This window comes from Varroa destructor, unplaced genomic scaffold (genome assembly GCF_002443255.2).
Source record: "Varroa destructor unplaced genomic scaffold, Vdes_3.0 BEIS01000003.1, whole genome shotgun sequence".
In the NCBI taxonomy this organism is placed as follows: domain Eukaryota; kingdom Metazoa; phylum Arthropoda; class Arachnida; order Mesostigmata; family Varroidae; genus Varroa; species Varroa destructor.
In genome coordinates, this window is record NW_019211456.1 from 31,004,463 (window position 1) to 31,021,535 (window position 17,073).

The following is a 17,073-nucleotide window of genomic DNA, read 5'->3' on the forward strand; positions in this document are numbered from 1 at the left end:
CCGGAATGAATGACTACGATTTATACAATGTTTACCGAACACATTGTTTTGCGAATAGAAACGAAACATGAGCAAGGCGAGGGGAGCTGTGAAGTGATCTTTCATCAAATGGAAACAGTCATTCATAGTTCGAGCTCTTAAATACTCTCTTAAATAAATAAAAACTTAAATAAACTTAGAACTTAGCTAGGAAGAAGTTGACACTAGCGATCAGGGTCTGGAAATATTCTACAATGCTCCAAAATAGAGCAATGGGCTTTTCCTTCCGTTCTCCCAACTAGTGACTCGTACATATGTTTCTATGCTGTAAGAAGATTACAGTAAAGGGTTTACGGTAAAAGTGTTTTGGGTGTCTATTGTAATGTCGTAACTCTTTACACAAGCAGATAGTAAATAAACTCTGGAAACGATCACTAATTGCACCCGAGAAATACAAAAATTACTTATATTTTTTAGCCAGCATCGACTGATCTACTCGAGTGATAAGCCTTTCATATAAGCCAAAGCAAATAAATATAACAAAACAACGTTTTTTTGTTCAGGAAATTTGCCTTCTGTTAAGGAAACAGCCAGGGAAAATACATTTGACTAAGTATTTATAGAACGTTTTCGAAAACTGAATTCCTATAAGCTCGAGCTTAATGTAGCCGCCAAACTCAGCGTTCAGACTTTGCACTGTGAACAAAGCAAGTTTTGTAATAGAGATTTCTATTTGTTTTGTTCCCACCATGCATTTGAATATTGAAACGTTATGTAATATTATGATTAACATTGTCTGCTATCTATTGCAGTAGTCATGTAGTCGTTGTTTGTCGGTACCCACGACCATGTGGGTACGCTTTGCTTGTCAAAGGTCTTTATTTTAAACTGATACAGTTATTTATACATGCCTCGTGATATGAACATGGTATCGGCTGGGCCCTACATGGAACGTCTTTTTTTCGAAAAATTAAACCAAACGACTATTCAGAGAGTTTGTGTTATAATTTACGAAAAATGTGGGTTTTTTTTTGTTTCTAAACTATAGGAAGAATCCATCTTGGCTTTTCACAGACATACGTCTCTTCGTTTTTTTAAACCAATAACATGCTTGTATTATAGACAACGGTTACAATCTAGATAATTGGTTCGGGCTTCATCCGACTGCTTTCTACATACAAAACTTCAGAGGCGTATACGTAAGGTAATTGAGCCTTAGAATTCGCTACAGTGTGGTGGGCAACAATAGAAGGGGCAGATCTTCGACGCTAATGAAAAGTTATTCGGTCTTCCATTCTTCAGCTAAAAAATATAGCCTGATTAATTATAGATATTAAATTGCCTCGATTTGCTACCACTTAAATTTTTACCTTTATGTTTTTATGTTTCGAGCTTTACATCCAGTATTGCCGTTGGGCATAATTCCATCAGACAGACGGCTGGCTGGCTGGCTGGCTGGCTCTCAGCACGAAAGGAAGTCTGCCTGTCTGTCCCCCGGTTCGAACCTAAATCACAACATCACCTCAGGTAACCTAAACTGGTGGAGGAGGAAAAAGTTGCTTCTGTAAACGCATATCCTCGTTTGATCAATCAGAACGATACTCCTGTCAGAATCATCTAGAAAAGGTACTGGACCATATAACCCAGAAATCTGTTGTTTCTAACTTCTACGATCTCTGTGAAATGAAACGACTTTGACCGAAATAGTGGTAATACATTTGCCTAATCAGTTCAGGTGCAGGCGAAGTGGTCTAGGTTCGAAGTTAGGCATGAGCACATCTAGAATGCAACCGTTTGAACCGATCGTTGACGCCATTAGCAGACGTAAACTCGAAACATCTACTCCGATCAAATCAAAGACCAACACAGTCAATTTGTTCGCTTAACAAATAGACTCTGACTTAATAGATTCCGAATGAAACTGAAAATAATAATTCGACAGATTGTCTTTAGTGACACTTCCAACTTTCTTCACCGTAGAAACTGATTTGGCAATTTCCATTTTGGAGCTTTTGTGGCTTATATAGTTAAGCCATCTGCAAATATACATCTATTTGTAGATGTTTTATTTAACGAATCTATGGAGAATAGATTTATCGAGTGAGGTAGAGGAGTTTCCATTTGCCGACCAGTCATATTCGTGAGGTTGTTAAAAGAATTGTACAACATGCGCCGTTGTAGCTGCTGATAACAAGCACTTCGAAAACAAGTCGGCAAAATCTATTTGAATAATGAACATTTTGTTGGCTAGTATGTAAGGAGTCCGCTCGTTCTTAGTCGACTCACCCCATCTCTTTCGATGTACAATGATGGATTCACGTATCGTCAATCATTGTATACCAACATTGAACTCCTTTGAGTTCTTCCTCTCTCGTTTTGAAACGATGCCCTGAAATATATTTCAACATCGGTCTAGTTCCGTTTCAACGACTTGTTTGTAAAAAGCTTTTTCTTTGATGTCTCCAGCTTTCCTTTAGATGTATGCAAAATCGGAGATTGAATTCTTTTCGGTATAGCATCAAGGACTCGACTACTAGGAACCTAATCAAGTAGGGTCTTTTTGCAATTATGTAGCGTTTGTCCAACTAATCTATTAAACGGCACAGTAATTATACAAGCACTTTTAAAACTATTTGTTACTTCCCTTAACTTCTTCCATATTTCCATAGTTATCGAAGTTATGATTATAAGATAATCGTTTGTGCGAACGCTGAGATTTGAACCGCTGTGGCAGCATGCTTGTTAATTATAGTTGCCATGATAGCGTACTGAAAGATACACGCATTGCCATCCACACCACGCGGCCCCTTATAACTTCTTTGCTTTTGATCTATAGGCCATGTAGCACGGAACAAGCATCTAGACTTCTCTATCTTTTGTCACATAATGACGAAGCGCGGATATGCGTTCAAAACAAGTAGATAATTTGATTGAGAAAGAATTTACCCATTATGCCTGCAGAGAAAGGCCATGTCCCCCAGCAGGGAATATATGGAACCACTGGAAGGGGAGCACAGACGGGAGCCGTTCTTGAAGGGCTGCTAGGGGCGCAGCAGCCTGTACTGCCACTACGAGTAAACGCTCCACCAGGATGTGCAGGATCGATTCCCACGATCGGTTCTTTCTACGCATCTCCGGGTGTAATGTCGGAGCTCTTACCGGGTCCCGATCGCATAACCCAAGTCGGCCAATGTTATGTTGATTTAAATAATATTCTGCGTCTACGACTAACGCCGGAAGATATCCAGTCGCTGCTGGAACGACACGGATCACCTCACGCGCGAATCCCATTTGATGAGAACACCCAGCTTCAACAGATCCACGACTCTATACGACTTGCTGCCGAAAGTCAGGGCCTGGTTTATGAAGTGCCCGTTAGGGCTGGGCCGCCAGTAAGGCTGGATGATAGTCGGCCTCCACAGCCAATAACCGTCCACTGGCCTATCGAGATCACGGATCAAGAAAGCGTTTGCAGCTTTCTTCATAGTCTGTCAAGAAAGCCAATCCAAAATCGCCATGTATCCGCTCGATGGTACATATTGTCAAGCTTCGAAAGGAACAGAGACCAGCTTATTGAAGATCTCTTCAGATTTTACTCTTTCTACGTATTTGGTAGCCCACCGAGACGATTATTTGAATTCGTGTGGCGGTCACAAACAGGAGGAGCGTATTCGATCTTGGAGTTCTCTACGGAAGGAGCTGAGAGAAGGGTGCGAATAGTGCTTAATGAAATGCTCATTACTGATTGTCAAAGACTTCGTGACGTTGTACTTTACCAGATGGCCCATGCCATGGAGTTCATTCGACCTGGCAGATACTACTTCGAAGACTATGCAAAAGTTGCTAGAGATGAACTTCAGCTCACTATGGCATTTCCTTGCGTGCCATTACGATGATGGGGCATATTAGGGGGACACTGTTCATGCAGACGTTTAAAATTGCATACTAATATTTACATAGTTTAGGCAAAAACATCCTGAAAAGTTATACAATAACGGCTTAAGCGGGGTTTTCCCGCCAGCCCAACAGGACTCCGGTGTCCATATTAATAGAAAAGCGAAATTTATTATCGGGTGAAGACAAAATTGCAAACATGTCTATGAACCATTGAATTCTACTAGAATGTCCTGTGAAACAAAATTTCGTAATTTCCGCATAACTGTGTTCTCAATGTCTGTTGTGGGATCCAATAGCGTAGCTGCAGTAAAAACCGCACTAGGGCTAAATGTAAGGGTACGTAGTCACTAGTGAATCAAGTTATACGAAAAGAAGACGAAAATTAGAGTTATCAAAACCGTTTTTGTGTGATTTTGCCTTTTGCTTTTCTACGAACTATACTTTGCACTATCAAAGAGTTTCGGGCAGAGGCAAGTCTGGAACGCAACACAATACATGAATTTATTAAGCATCTGAATGTAAAATTCGACGCGTAAGGTACATCCTTTTACAATTTTATATTCCACTCAAAGTGAATTGCTACGTAAGCAATTGCTAGGCGGTTTGACAGAGGCTACCTGTTTTCTAAGATAATTTTTCTCGTCTAACTTTGATCAAGCTGATTCTAAGCAATACACAGACGACCAATGTAAAAACTCTTCAGATATTAAATAATTTTCTATTTGTATAGAATGGCATTAAGATCGATTAAGAGAGTGGTATCTGTCTCTCGCGAAGGTGCCCATGGCCGTTTTGCTGAAGTGTTAACTTTTAATCTATTAAGACACGTGCGGTCGTCTGGGTGTGAAACTGAGCGTGGACACGTTTTGTTACTACTAACCAAATTTAACATATTTGCTGACCTTGTCGGATTTGGGCTGACCAATACTATGGTCAAGTGTTCGTATAAGTCAAATCTAGTGTAAATACTCGCAATAGATTAAGTAAACGCGGGCCCATAGAGCATTGTAAATATCAAATTATAGACATCAATTGTAGTTGCTCCGAAGATTAACTCGCCTGTTTTAGCCTTCCAACCGGAGTCCCATGAGCGTCAACTAGTTAAGCCAACCCGAACAGTATATTAATATTATGATCTTATTTTTTAAGTGTTTGTTTTTTTTTTCGCCTTCTATCAAAGTAATTGGAGTGCTACGTCCGGTTAGCTTCACGGCGGAAGCACGAAGACACTGCACCATCACGTGGCCGCTCAAGTCAAGGAAACCCTCTATTCTACCCTTTTTTTATCCGCTTAGTTTTTTTCAACGTTCGACTACGATCACCACTTTGTCAAATACCTAATCTTGTCAATGTAAATATTCAGCGTACGGTAAGGGGTTCAGGCAGCTTAACATTGTTATGGCACCTCATTGTCCTGTAGGGTAAAATACTTGGAATATCTTATATAGATCGTGTTATTGGTTATCGGATTTGCGAACAATAAAGCAATCCGGGTTTCGATCCGTTCCACCGTTGAGTCACCTACCCAAAAATCCGTACGTTAAGCTCCGTATGTATCGCTCGAAGGAAATCTTTCAATGCGCACGTGATCTTTGTGCGGTATATACTTTGTCAAAGACAGAATTGACAGCATATTTCATTTACGCCGTCCCTATACAGTCCACGCAAAAACTGGGCACGAAATTCTTTGTTATTTAGCACTTAGTATAGAACCCCGTCCTTTGCGACATCGAGCTGGATATATACTTATTTATACATTAGTATTCGCTATTTGCTTAACGGAGTGGTCGTATAGGGACTGCAAGTATTAAACATTGGGTCGAAATCTTAAAAACTCTTATTCCATTTCCTCGCGCCGATGCAAAAATTAGTATTTATATTTTTTTTTTTTGCTACAAATGCTAAAGAGAGCATTGTTATATACGTGGCGGGCGAGTGTCCGTACTCGCCCACACGAATACTCGCCCGACCCCCCAGAATCATATCTAACACACAAATATATAGGCGACTATTCTCGGTCAATTCCAATATGACCGACCATGTCTAAAAATAAGCCTGCAATATTTATCTGTTCGCGGTTTCATCTCAGCCGATAGAATTTGAATCGAGCACGTAAAAATCTATTGCTCAACGTTTGTCGAACTAATACAAATGAACAATACGCAATGCTACAAATTGTAAGCTCCGTTTTTATTTCAACGACCGTATAACGATAGCATTTATAATAGTAATACTATATATTTAATAATTACTGTTATAGGCACTCCATATGATCTCGATTACTTCACGTATGTACAAGGACGGTTTGGCTATTTGTTTCGAGCGTTACAGCATGTAGTAAGTATGTGACTGGATTATCTCAGTTCAACTATTATAGCGTGTCTCTTTACGATTCACCTAGGCTCTAGCGTTCCGTGCGCCAAATCCACGCAACAACGGAGCGACCTTCTTGATGTCGTTGTCGCTTAGAAAATGCGCATCCTCGAGGCCGATATTTTCGTTTACGTAGAAGAAGTCGGGAGCGTTCTGACATGGCACAGAGTCTTCTTCGTAGGTACATGTCAGCGAGAGCTGATTGAACATAGTCTGGTTTCCGCAGAGAAACGAGTAGTGCTGGATCTGCTGTTTTCCATCGGCCAGCGTGACAGGATTGCACACATGGAATACGCGACAATTATTGTCAACGTCAGCATAATAGCCGTATTTATTAGGACAGTGAAAATTCGTCCGCACTTCACCAACAAGTAGTTCAGCTCCATCTGGTAGTTGGTAAGCGCGTTGCGACCAGACGCTTGCAATTATCGTGGCTACTGTAAACCAACGCATAAACGAGCAACAAACATATTAGTGAGAAAGCACAACTTTTGTTACCGGTCATCATCAGACACAATTGGCACGCTTGCAATGACGAAGGTATCCACTGGCATGCCAACAATAAGCCCGAACCCAGCTGCCACACGCAAATAGTAGCAACCAATCCGTATCGTATGAGACATTTATCTAGGTATTTTACAACAGTTGATTGTGTGAATAACTAAGGGAATAATCACTTTTTTTACAACTTTCGTCTAGGCCAAACGCTAATGGTGATTAAACAACCTAATCTGTTATAAAAGACCATACGACGTGTTGGCTAGTTCTTATCGTTTTTCGAAGTTCTAACCGCTGTGATAGCACCGATACACAACAAATGAGAGCACAACCTCTATCAGCATCAGAAACTACAGTCGGGCACTACACTTTACGTCGCTATGGACACTTTTTGATTTTGTTCCCAACCAAATATTAACGCACTTGTCACGCACCGGCTAAGATCGAGGTCAGCGTGGCAGAGGACGTCATATTTTATCAGCTTGTATCTTTGCGGTTTTCAACGATGAAGTAGTACCGCCAGTAGGAATCCGACGGCCTTTTATTTGCCGGCCGAGTGGCGAGCAGAAGGCGCACGCTGGGGCATATTGCGGAAAGGGAAACACCTATAGAAGACACGAAAGAAGAAGACACTTTGACCAGACTGTCACCCCACGACGCCGCAGAAGTATAGAGACGGTATAGGAAAGATACATTTATTAGGAAACAATATACGACGAAGGGTCCTTCCTCAGCATACGGTTATATCGACCTGGCTTCACCCACCTTGCAACTATCCACATATACGAACGTAAGCATAGATTTGGCAACGTTTATAATCTTTCCATCATTCGATCCATTACACATAGGAGGGGGCAAATAGAAAATAGGCCGACATATTTATCCTATAACAAGCATTTCAGTTTCTGCCCTATGTAGGTATTACGCGATCTACGATCTCATGTGTGCCTTGACTCCGGTGAAGTTACCACAGACTTTTGGGCGCCTGTGCTTCGCAGAAGTTACACGGGTCATTTTGTTTACTTAGTTGGACTTTTCCAACTGTATGTGCTTACAGGTATATCGTCACAATATTCTCTGATGACGGGTTCCACTGTTTAACCATGAAAAGCATCACCACTCAGTTAAAACGTTCAGTAAAGTGGTACATCGAAGCCTATTGTTTCACTAAAAATACGTCTTTTGAACTACCAGAATAGAATCAACTGATCTAAGGTCATATTAACGGACTATTCTACGTTCCTTTGTGAAATCACTATAGCCTGTTTGATAACCAGTTCAACAATTTATCTGTGTTTAAAATAAAGCAATAATCGTATACAAAATATGTATTTTTGTCATCTGGTTATTGGTCAGCGGTTCAGCGGTCAGTTTAATTAAGGTAGCGGCCTTTTTTAGGCCAAATTTTAAGGCGCCGTATGCAACGTCTACTATCTAAAAATTACTCCTTTATAATAAATGCATGGCTTTCTTGTACCACGTAGCTTCTTTAATATAAATAAAAATGTTATTGGGCTCCAATTCATATCCATAGAGTTTAGCTCATTTTCCATTATAGTAAACTGACATGCAATGCCATGCCGACTGCTCGTACCAAGCTAAAATCTCTGAATATTCACAAGGTTACAGAAGCACTCTCAGCGGAATCGTATGTGATTTCTGAGCTCGCAGAACCTTTGACAAATTTCCTATGAGTCGCACAACAACAAAGTCCCATATTTGTCATGGCGTACTAAATAAAGGACCTCAAATCGGTCTCGAGATCTCATTGGTTTGGCGGCGACCTGGGCGACAACGAGAGATTATTGCGGATCTCAAAGGCATTCTAAGTATTTCTCAATGAAGAGGGATTGCCAAAATAAATCAAAGGTCTAATGGAACGCCTCACGGCGATATAGGACGTAGGAAACTTGAAACATAGAGGCCTAAGGTACTTACTCTAAATGTCCCCCCCCCTTTCTCTCTCACTCTCTCTCCATTTCTTACTAGATAAGAAAATATCTCGAGTGTTATGTCTGGCAGCGTCTTAATTAACCTTTCCTTTACACGACTGGTTTCTGCATTCATGAAATCAAGGCCACATGTCAACGACCGGTCTAAACTACCACGTCTTTTTTAATTTCAATAGACAGAGACTCATAACTGCACCACCACGAGAACAATCACCTCATAGTAGACCCACCTTCATTTTTGGGAGCTCGTTACAAGTATGGTTCCCCGTGTTCGACTGGCAGCCCTTCCACGGCCGCCGTAAGAACAAGCCTTACGTCAATACGTTCGTGGACTACCAGTATGGCCGTCATCATTCGTGACTACAAAAAGCAGGAATAATCTATCTGTAGTGTTAAAGTTATTTGAAGTCAAGCCAATGCTTCCTTTATGTTCTAATAAAAATGCCAATTCCGGCAATGTAACCGTACAATTAGGCACATTTTACACTCACCGGGTTCTTTCTTCTATGGCGCTGTTTAAATATAGCATTATAGTACAACAACGCTGAGACGTGTCATTCACAAGCGTTTTCCTATTTTACACTTCTTCACGAGGCGGTTAGTTCATTGATTTGGTCCAAAGCATAGTGATCATTTATTTGTTTTACGTTACCCTAACACTTTCTACTTTGGCACATAAGTGACTCATCATAAGTAGGATCTTCATGTTGTCTTCAGGCCATTGCCTGCGTGGTCACCAATAGCCGCGAAGTAAAAATATTAAAACCTCGTTCTAAGGCTGTACGAATTAGACTATTTGCTCATCACTATCCTCGTCACCATGATTATCACCGTCATCGTGGCGTATTATTGACATCACATCATTATCAAATCGCCAAACACTGACACGGATTCTGCGTCGCTGTTGACGTGAGCGTGTGTTAATGTGCGTGTAAGATATTATTTGATTCAATTGTCCATGATACGAGTTGCTGCTTTGGCATATATCGAAGAATGTTGGGGAACAGAAGAAGCTAGACCGCGGTCAAAATGGGCACTTAGGAATTCAGCTGCGCCGCTGCTTCCATTGGCCGCTAAGTGGGCAAAACAGTGGCCAATACGAGCATAACAGTATCGACATGATTCTGTATCGTTTTTTTGCCCCAGTTACGTTGAAACGAGCTAATACAAGCAACATGAGCAAAAAACAGCTGTCGTTGTTCTGATCAGCGGCTTCTGTGAGATTTCGCGACCGATTCTATAATCCGATGCATACACACACCCTCGGCACGCTCCGGTCATGGTTGAATTGCTACACATTATGACCTGAGATGCGGTCAGCGCTCGACGCACATTTCGTTGTGTGCATTGGCAAGACCCAATAACAACAAAAACGCCAAGAAAAGAATAGTTTTTAAATAACAGTTTTTCGATAGTCTAGCGGTAATAGTTGATACGGGAGATAGTTTATTTGTCCGCCGATGACACCCCCCGTCGCCGGTTGGGTAATAGCATCGAGCTTTTTTTATTTGCTATGGAGTAGCGTCGTCTTCTCTTTCTACTGCTACTAATATTTGAATGAACTATGTTTTATAAAAGTTATAGATCTCCCATGAGTATATTTACACAGTGAATATACCAAGAGGTTCTTGTAACAAAATGAACTACACAGCCAAGTACAAAGTTTAAAGCTTGCTAGAAGTAGGTTTTTTTTTATTGTTTCGTAGGTATCTCTGTTTTTTTTTTCTAGGATTTAGCATCGAAATTAAAGCAGTTAAAACTTTGTTGTTAGGCAATAAACGAACGTCTATACTAATGACCAACGGTCTGCTACGATTCAAATGAATTACCTATTTACAGCCTGCATGCTTTTGTTTTCGTTGCAGTATTGTCTACAAAATATAATATTAAAAATTTCATTTTTGGTAGTTTAGTTGGTCGAAAATAAATAAGACACTATGTACTTGAGACGACCTAATCCATTACGCCGGTGTAGAACTAATTGGTGGACAATGGACATTTATATGATATAATATATATCGAGTTTACGAAGTGAGGTTTTTCCACAGACAAAAAGGTCAAAAATGGAAAGTTCGTCAACTTTGTGAGATAACAAATATTCTATCCAAATTATCTAAAGACTTCTTTAGAAGACTGCGGTATCGTATAACACCAATTTCTAGTAGTATCTGTAAGCACAAAAATTCGGCTAGTACATATTCTCCCTCTAGATCTGTACACCCAAAGCTCTTATGTAGTGAAAGCCAGAAAAGATCGGCATAATGAGGCATCACCTTATCTGCCGTTAGTTGTCAGCTGTTGGCGAAAGCTTGAGCAACGCATGAGAAGCTTCTTACACCTATCGGAACAAAAATTCCACCAAAATGTGTATATATGTTAAGGATGAACAATACCTTGACTCTTTTTATAGCAGAAATAACTAAATGACCTTTGCAGCGCCGACATTTTACATGAGTGATTCGGTTTTACGATACAGGAAATTAAACACCCGAACTTCACACGTAATGCACCTTAGATTACTTGCCTGGTTAGGTAACAAGGTTACACAGGGTGACTCCCGGCGTCCCACGCTCAAGTAGCCAAAAACGAAGTTTACAATATATATATATATATATATATATATATATATATATATATATATATATATATATATGTTACGTAAATGTAAAATTGTGGGAAACGCAAGCTTGAAGAAATCTGCCAAACTGAAGAGTGGAACTTGGTATACGCACCCTATGTATGTACTAAAGGCTGCTGGCGAAATCAAATCTTAAAAATTGTTAATGGGGATTCGACATAGCAACGAACGAGACGATGAAACGAGACTTTCATTATGGTTACAGTGATCGTGCCAATAAAACATTGGCCTATAAAGAATTACCAATGTTTTCACCGTGCATCATTATATCTTTAATAATTTTAGTTTTTAGTAAACACACTTTGTTACCTGGCTGATAATTCGAGATTGTTATTGGAGGAATATGGTTTTATCGTCTCCAGACTTAGATATAGCAAGTAGGGATACACTAACCGCATCCGAAATTTTTAATGCTCTGCTCGAACTCTTTCAGGGCCTTTAGACAAAGTCAAATTATGTGCTCCGAAAAAAGTGTGACAATTTTGAACGTTACAAGCTGACATGGCAAATGTGACCTTTTGGCTGTCTTAGCTTGACTTTCGGCCATAATGATGAACTGTTTCATTTTACTGTAGCCGTCCCAGGCAACGGCTCAGGCCATACCAGTGAAGAGTTACTTTTGCAGAAGTCGGATGTTTGAATCTGGGCATCAATATCAGACATTTTTGCAAAGGTCGTTTTCAAAAAAATGTATCTTCGGGGCAGGGAAAGATTGAAACAAAACTGGAAGTTCCGTGACTGCGGGGTAAGTGCCGGGAATCTCACGACTTTCATAGTAGTTACCGGAAAAACTTAGTTTCCAGAACCATGATGCCCAAGATCAAGTGCAGAAACTGATACTGACCATGAATGCTGGGTTTATTCGAAGGTTGTCAAGAAAGTTTTGGTTCCCAAGGCAAAAAACATGCTTGACTTGCTAAGTGGTCCGCAGTTTGAGTGCAATGCCAGTTTAGAGCTTTTCAAAACCGGTTATACCTATGATCATATAATATAATGATAAATAAAAAAAAAAAATATGAAACTGTTTATGTTGTATTAGCCGTAATCAGTTTACTAGCACATTGAGTACCTGTATATAGAGGAACCCAAAACACATAGGGGAAATGCATAGACGAGCATAGAAAATTAGCAAAATGAACTAAGTGAGAGCGAAATCTTCGAACTTAATCTTCTCTTAACAAATGACGCTTTGTGGTGAATTGCAAAAAAATATACATAGTTCTTTGGATCCGGAGGAAGGAAAGGATTCACTGGAATCACTCATAAAAGCTCCGTGGTACGCAATTTAGATAAAAAGAAGGAGAGTTCTGAGTTTAGAAAATGACAAGCATCTGGCGCGAATCATACTTTCTTCACACAAATTCAAGATGAAACACAGTAAGAACAAAATAAGGCACTCAAATTTCAAAATAATAAACAATTATCATACAGACAATATGTAGAAAATGTGCTGTAGTGTCCCATAATGAAAAAAAAAAGTCCCGGAAGCAAAAAAGGCGGTATATAGAATACATGATGCAAATAACCTCTTGCTAAGAGTAATTCTAGTGCAAGTAAAGTAGTGAGAAAGTTAAAAAAAAAAAAAGAAAAAAAAGGTAAATTAAACGAAAAACGATTACAATGGAACACACAAAGATAACTCAGCTTAGTAAGAATAATACATATTTCGGGTGTTTGTTGGGGTTACATTTATCGATAGGACAGTGTTTTTTTCCTGCCTGCTGTTGTCTTATATTAATAGGTGTGGTATAGCTAAATAATAGGCCAGCAACAGGTCAAACAGCACAATCATATTCGATGACTACTATCCATATTGCTGATGAGATCACTATAAACTCAGTAGTTAGTGGGATTCATTGGGCCAAGAAAGAAGCTGAAATGGTAGTCTTTCTGTTTAGATAGATTTAATGTTCATTGATATGTGAAATCTAAATAAGGATCGGTCAGAGCCATTTGGACATAAAGTCGATCCCATACGCAATGCAAATTAAGTTTTTTGTCCACTTAAAAAATACATTTGACTAAGACAGGCAGCTAAGCTGGATTTTTTCTACTAGCTTGTACACACGACAAAAAGTCCACAGACAAAAAACCATTTGTTTTCGTCATCTTTCGTTACCCGTCAGCCATAAAATATCTTCTGAACAGTGTTGTTGCTTACGTCTAAATACTACGTCGAAACGTAGAAGCTTTAGCCACGTGTAGGTATTTGCAATATTACATCATTCCTATTTGATTATTTATAGTTGCACTTGCTCTGATCCCAAAAAAAATGCCTTCAGGAGTTCGAAGCTGGAATTCACTGCTGTGCCCAATGATTGTGTCAGTATTGCGTTTATCTGCACGTCGATAGGTTATTTTTAAAATATTCTATTTTAAAATTTACCTGATTAGATAAGCTGTTTGTTTATGCCAACTCCGTTTGGTCAGATTATTTTTAGATAATGCTAGGCTTAGGCGATTCACTTCATTTCATGTCGTGTATTACTTACTCTGAAAGATCATTTAATTAGTTGATCTTCTGAAGTAGTTCATCTCTGTTGCTCTGTGACCCGCTAACTAGCATTGCATCCTCTTAACAAAAGCTCACAGACTACGAAGAAAGCTGCTGATTTTCCTGAAAATACTTTACGTTTACTTCCGAAAACCGTATCGTTTTCGAATTTCACTTGCTGGTGAGTCAGTCGTTTTAGCTTTAAGTTGTATCGAAGAAAGAATTGTGCCACTACGATTGCGCGCGTTTTGAAACTGCACACGTTATAGCTAGACCAAGCTCTTGAGCGTTTAATTGTGGATCAGAAAAGTTGCTAGGTTCTTTTAAATCTGAATAAACTATCTATCTCAATTTAGAATTCTGGTAGATTTGCATGACAGAGACACTTCACATTGTTTTATGTCACGTATTTGGTTTTATTAAATGTTTACTTGTTATGTTCTTTAAACGGATATGGAACTCAAGTATTTTTTGGATTAACTAATAACTATAAACAGTCAGCCATTTATAATTCATGTTAAGCTCGTACCAGAACTTTCACTCAGCGACACCCGCCTTGAGTCAGTCGGCTCCGAACCAGTATGAACACGCATCGAGTGTGCCTTTGTTTGGGATCGTGCCACAGTTGACTACAATTCACCAGAATTTTCTTCGGAAAACTTTGCAATAAGAAATAATTTTTTTTTTTTTTGTTTTTGAAAAATAATCGTTGACGTCTCAGTAGACCTTGTTAAGGAACGACGAACATGCAAAGACTGAAGGCTTCAGAACTGCAGAAAACCGAATTGGAAAAAAATCCTCCCCAAATACAGTATAAGTACTATGCCTATGTACTTACAGCCTGAAAGTTCACTGTCTTCATTAGATTCAGGAAGTCTGTTTCGAGAACGTTGAAAATTAAAATCTGCGTTAGTTCATACTGCACTCTTCAAAAAGGTCTTATGTAAGTCGCAAAATTTTTAATAGACGAGGAGAAATAGCACGATGTTAGAGTTCCTTTTGGGTTTTCCGAACAGTTGGTTACCCCAGGTCGTATCAATGAGTGTCAACAATAACAGCGCCAAAAATAACCGCCTGTAGAATGTAATTGATGCCAATTCAGTATGTTTACATAGGTCGTTTTTGTTCAGAGTCACTCAGTTATTCAACCATTTATGCTATTATTTAGAATTTTTATATCTGATAAACGGGATCGTATTGTTTCGATTCCAGAATTATATAATCATTATCCCATCGCTAATTCCGTAGCGATGTTAACATTAAATAGTCTGCTACTGATTATGTTTCAATATAGGAATTTCTCGGATACCTCATTGATAGAAACTGGATAAAAAAGGTTATTGATCAATTTCTATTTTGTCTGATTTGATCTATTTTTTTTAGTCTGATTAGTTTTTATTACAACTATTTAGCTTCAGTGAACCAGAGACAATTTCAAATTGTAAATACAACGTCTTCGATGCCATAACATCCACTCCTACGTTACCAATATATCAGACACTCGTGGCTGACTAGCTGCAGACTGGTGATATGTGACGATCCGAGGATAACGGCGGTCTGTAAAGCAATGGCCATTATTTCCAGTTACGGCGCACAGCTGTTGGTTTCAAGAATAATGATGAAGCTCTACACTCTCACTGAATTAAGTAGCTCGGAGATTTTTCAACGTAACCACTGAAACCACTATATGTTTTGGTCCGTATTTTTTCTACATTTGGTACTTAAGCTATCAAACATTACTTTAAACGGATCTTACTAGGTCTATCTATGTTTTTCTTCAATGTGTCATTCGGTGCGTCCTGTCTGACGTTAAACCGTTAGATAATAAAACTGACAAAGCATTATTTGTAGAACTCTGCGCACTTACGAGATTCGATTTTTCAAGTTTAAAATAGCTTACTTTTTAAAGCTGACTTCTGTCCATATGCATGTCTAAGAAAAGAACGCTTCTACATCTGTTAATTAGCTTTTGAGGCTAGAAACAGGCGCTTTTGAGCCTAATAACAGGAGCACACATCTCCAACTGCACGCAAAGCTTTTTGACAACGCAACTGCGTGCTAGACGAGGCTGTTTTGAAAACAGTGAGAGGTGGATGACTTTATTGTTTCCTTTCTAATCATGAAACCATGCTCGGCCTTTGGGATCTCGAGCATGCGTTTAAACCCTTCACATATAGGCACACATAGTCGATAGTCGCCCCTAAAGGTAAATAAGAAAAGGAAAAAATAATAATTATTTGCGAGTTGTGATCGCGAAATACGGAATTGATGACAACACGTTTCCATTTTTATGAACAATCTATACATTTTTAGTTAAAAAAAAAAATATGGCCTGCCATAAATAGGTTACACCGTGGAAATTCTTCAAGTTTTTTTCCAGGAGTGCCTTTTGCAGTTGTAACAGTCTATTGACTTCCTTTATATATGCGCATCGGTGGTTAGGTTCAATGGCGTGGCCTGGCACCCTTGGTAGTTGGGCCGGTTCCAAGTTGGACTGCCTGACAACGCGACAAATTACATCGACCTTGCCATTGCAGACTGACTTTGCAAAGTTGTACTGCTTCGAAACTTAGAGTTTCTACTTGTAAATAGAGAACATGTAGAAATTAATTGTATAATCCGAAGCGTATCGTGCGACATAATATTTTGCAGCAAGCAGCCATGTTGAAAATCACCAAAAATATTACGTATCGAAATAAAATTGATACATTCAACAGTGATACTATTCGCTAAACAGCAGCAGTATTTTCTAAGCGGAAAAAAAATTTGCCGATCTATCAATTATTTATTTCCTAAAAGCGTATACAGGCCCACCGTTAACCCATCTACGAATATATGCATCCAAATGGTTGACTTGCTCTCCGCGGACCCGTAATTAGGTTATGGTGTTATTTTTCGCTAGTAAACTAATTAGTTGCTTGCTAAGAAAAATTAGTTATGGCCAATCATAGTGGTGATCAAAGTAAGTAGTCACAATGCTAACGCCAGACGCTCAACTAGCTGAGAAGACATCCAAATCAAAATTATATATATATATATATTTGAAAGACTCGAGAGGAAGATGACGATCGATAGCGATTTCTGCTCATCGATATTTCTGAGAAGCGAAAAGAATCATGGGCAAATCGGATTATGATACCAGCAGAGACATAAGATCCAGTTGGGGCTCCCATTATTCAAGTCAGTTTCTACCCTTTTTTTTGTTCGAAATTGTTACCGCGTCGTTGCATTATAGGTGTCAT

At 39.2% G+C, this 17,073-nt stretch overlaps 2 protein-coding genes across 9 annotated transcripts; one reads left to right on the forward strand and one right to left on the reverse strand.

Annotated features, from left to right (window-relative positions):
- The first annotated feature begins 1,361 nt into the window (after nucleotides 1-1,361).
- On the forward strand, nucleotides 1,362-4,539 carry LOC111246871 (uncharacterized). The gene is made up of 2 exons (XM_022797205.2): nucleotides 1,362-1,506; nucleotides 2,941-4,539. The coding sequence occupies exons 1-2, from the start codon at nucleotides 1,362-1,364 to the stop codon at nucleotides 3,873-3,875; spliced, it is 1,080 nt and encodes a 359-aa protein (XP_022652940.2). The 3' UTR covers nucleotides 3,876-4,539.
- Nucleotides 4,540-6,045: 1,506 nt separating this feature from the next.
- On the reverse strand, nucleotides 6,046-15,875 carry LOC111246872 (uncharacterized). 8 transcript variants are annotated; one of them, XM_086984296.1, is made up of 5 exons: nucleotides 15,732-15,875; nucleotides 15,318-15,388; nucleotides 8,930-9,059; nucleotides 7,182-7,352; nucleotides 6,046-6,686 (listed from the first exon to the last, which is right to left on the reverse strand). In XM_086984296.1, the coding sequence occupies exons 4-5, from the start codon at nucleotides 7,216-7,218 to the stop codon at nucleotides 6,274-6,276; spliced, it is 450 nt and encodes a 149-aa protein (XP_086840422.1). In that variant the 5' UTR covers nucleotides 7,219-7,352; nucleotides 8,930-9,059; nucleotides 15,318-15,388; nucleotides 15,732-15,875; the 3' UTR covers nucleotides 6,046-6,273. The 8 variants fall into 8 exon arrangements, with proteins under 8 accessions (XP_086840422.1, XP_086840425.1, XP_086840423.1 ...); XM_086984299.1 differs by lacking the exon at nucleotides 8,930-9,059 and adding an exon at nucleotides 14,670-14,905; XM_086984297.1 differs by lacking the exon at nucleotides 8,930-9,059.
- Nucleotides 15,876-17,073: the final 1,198 nt, after the last annotated feature.

Coding starts and splice junctions, on each gene's coding strand:
- LOC111246871 (XM_022797205.2), top strand. CDS start 1,362: ATGTTTCGAGCTTTACATCCAGTATTGCCGTTGGGCATAATTCCATCA. Junction 1,507..2,940: donor AAATCACAACATCACCTCAG/GTAACCTAAACT, acceptor TTATGCCTGCAG/AGAAAGGCCATGTCCCCCAG.
- LOC111246872 (XM_086984297.1), bottom strand. CDS start 7,218: ATGACGTCCTCTGCCACGCTGACCTCGATCTTAGCCG. Junction 6,687..7,181: donor GCTGACCTCGATCTTAGCCG/GTGCGTGACAAG, acceptor GTTGGTTTACAG/TAGCCACGATAATTGCAAGC.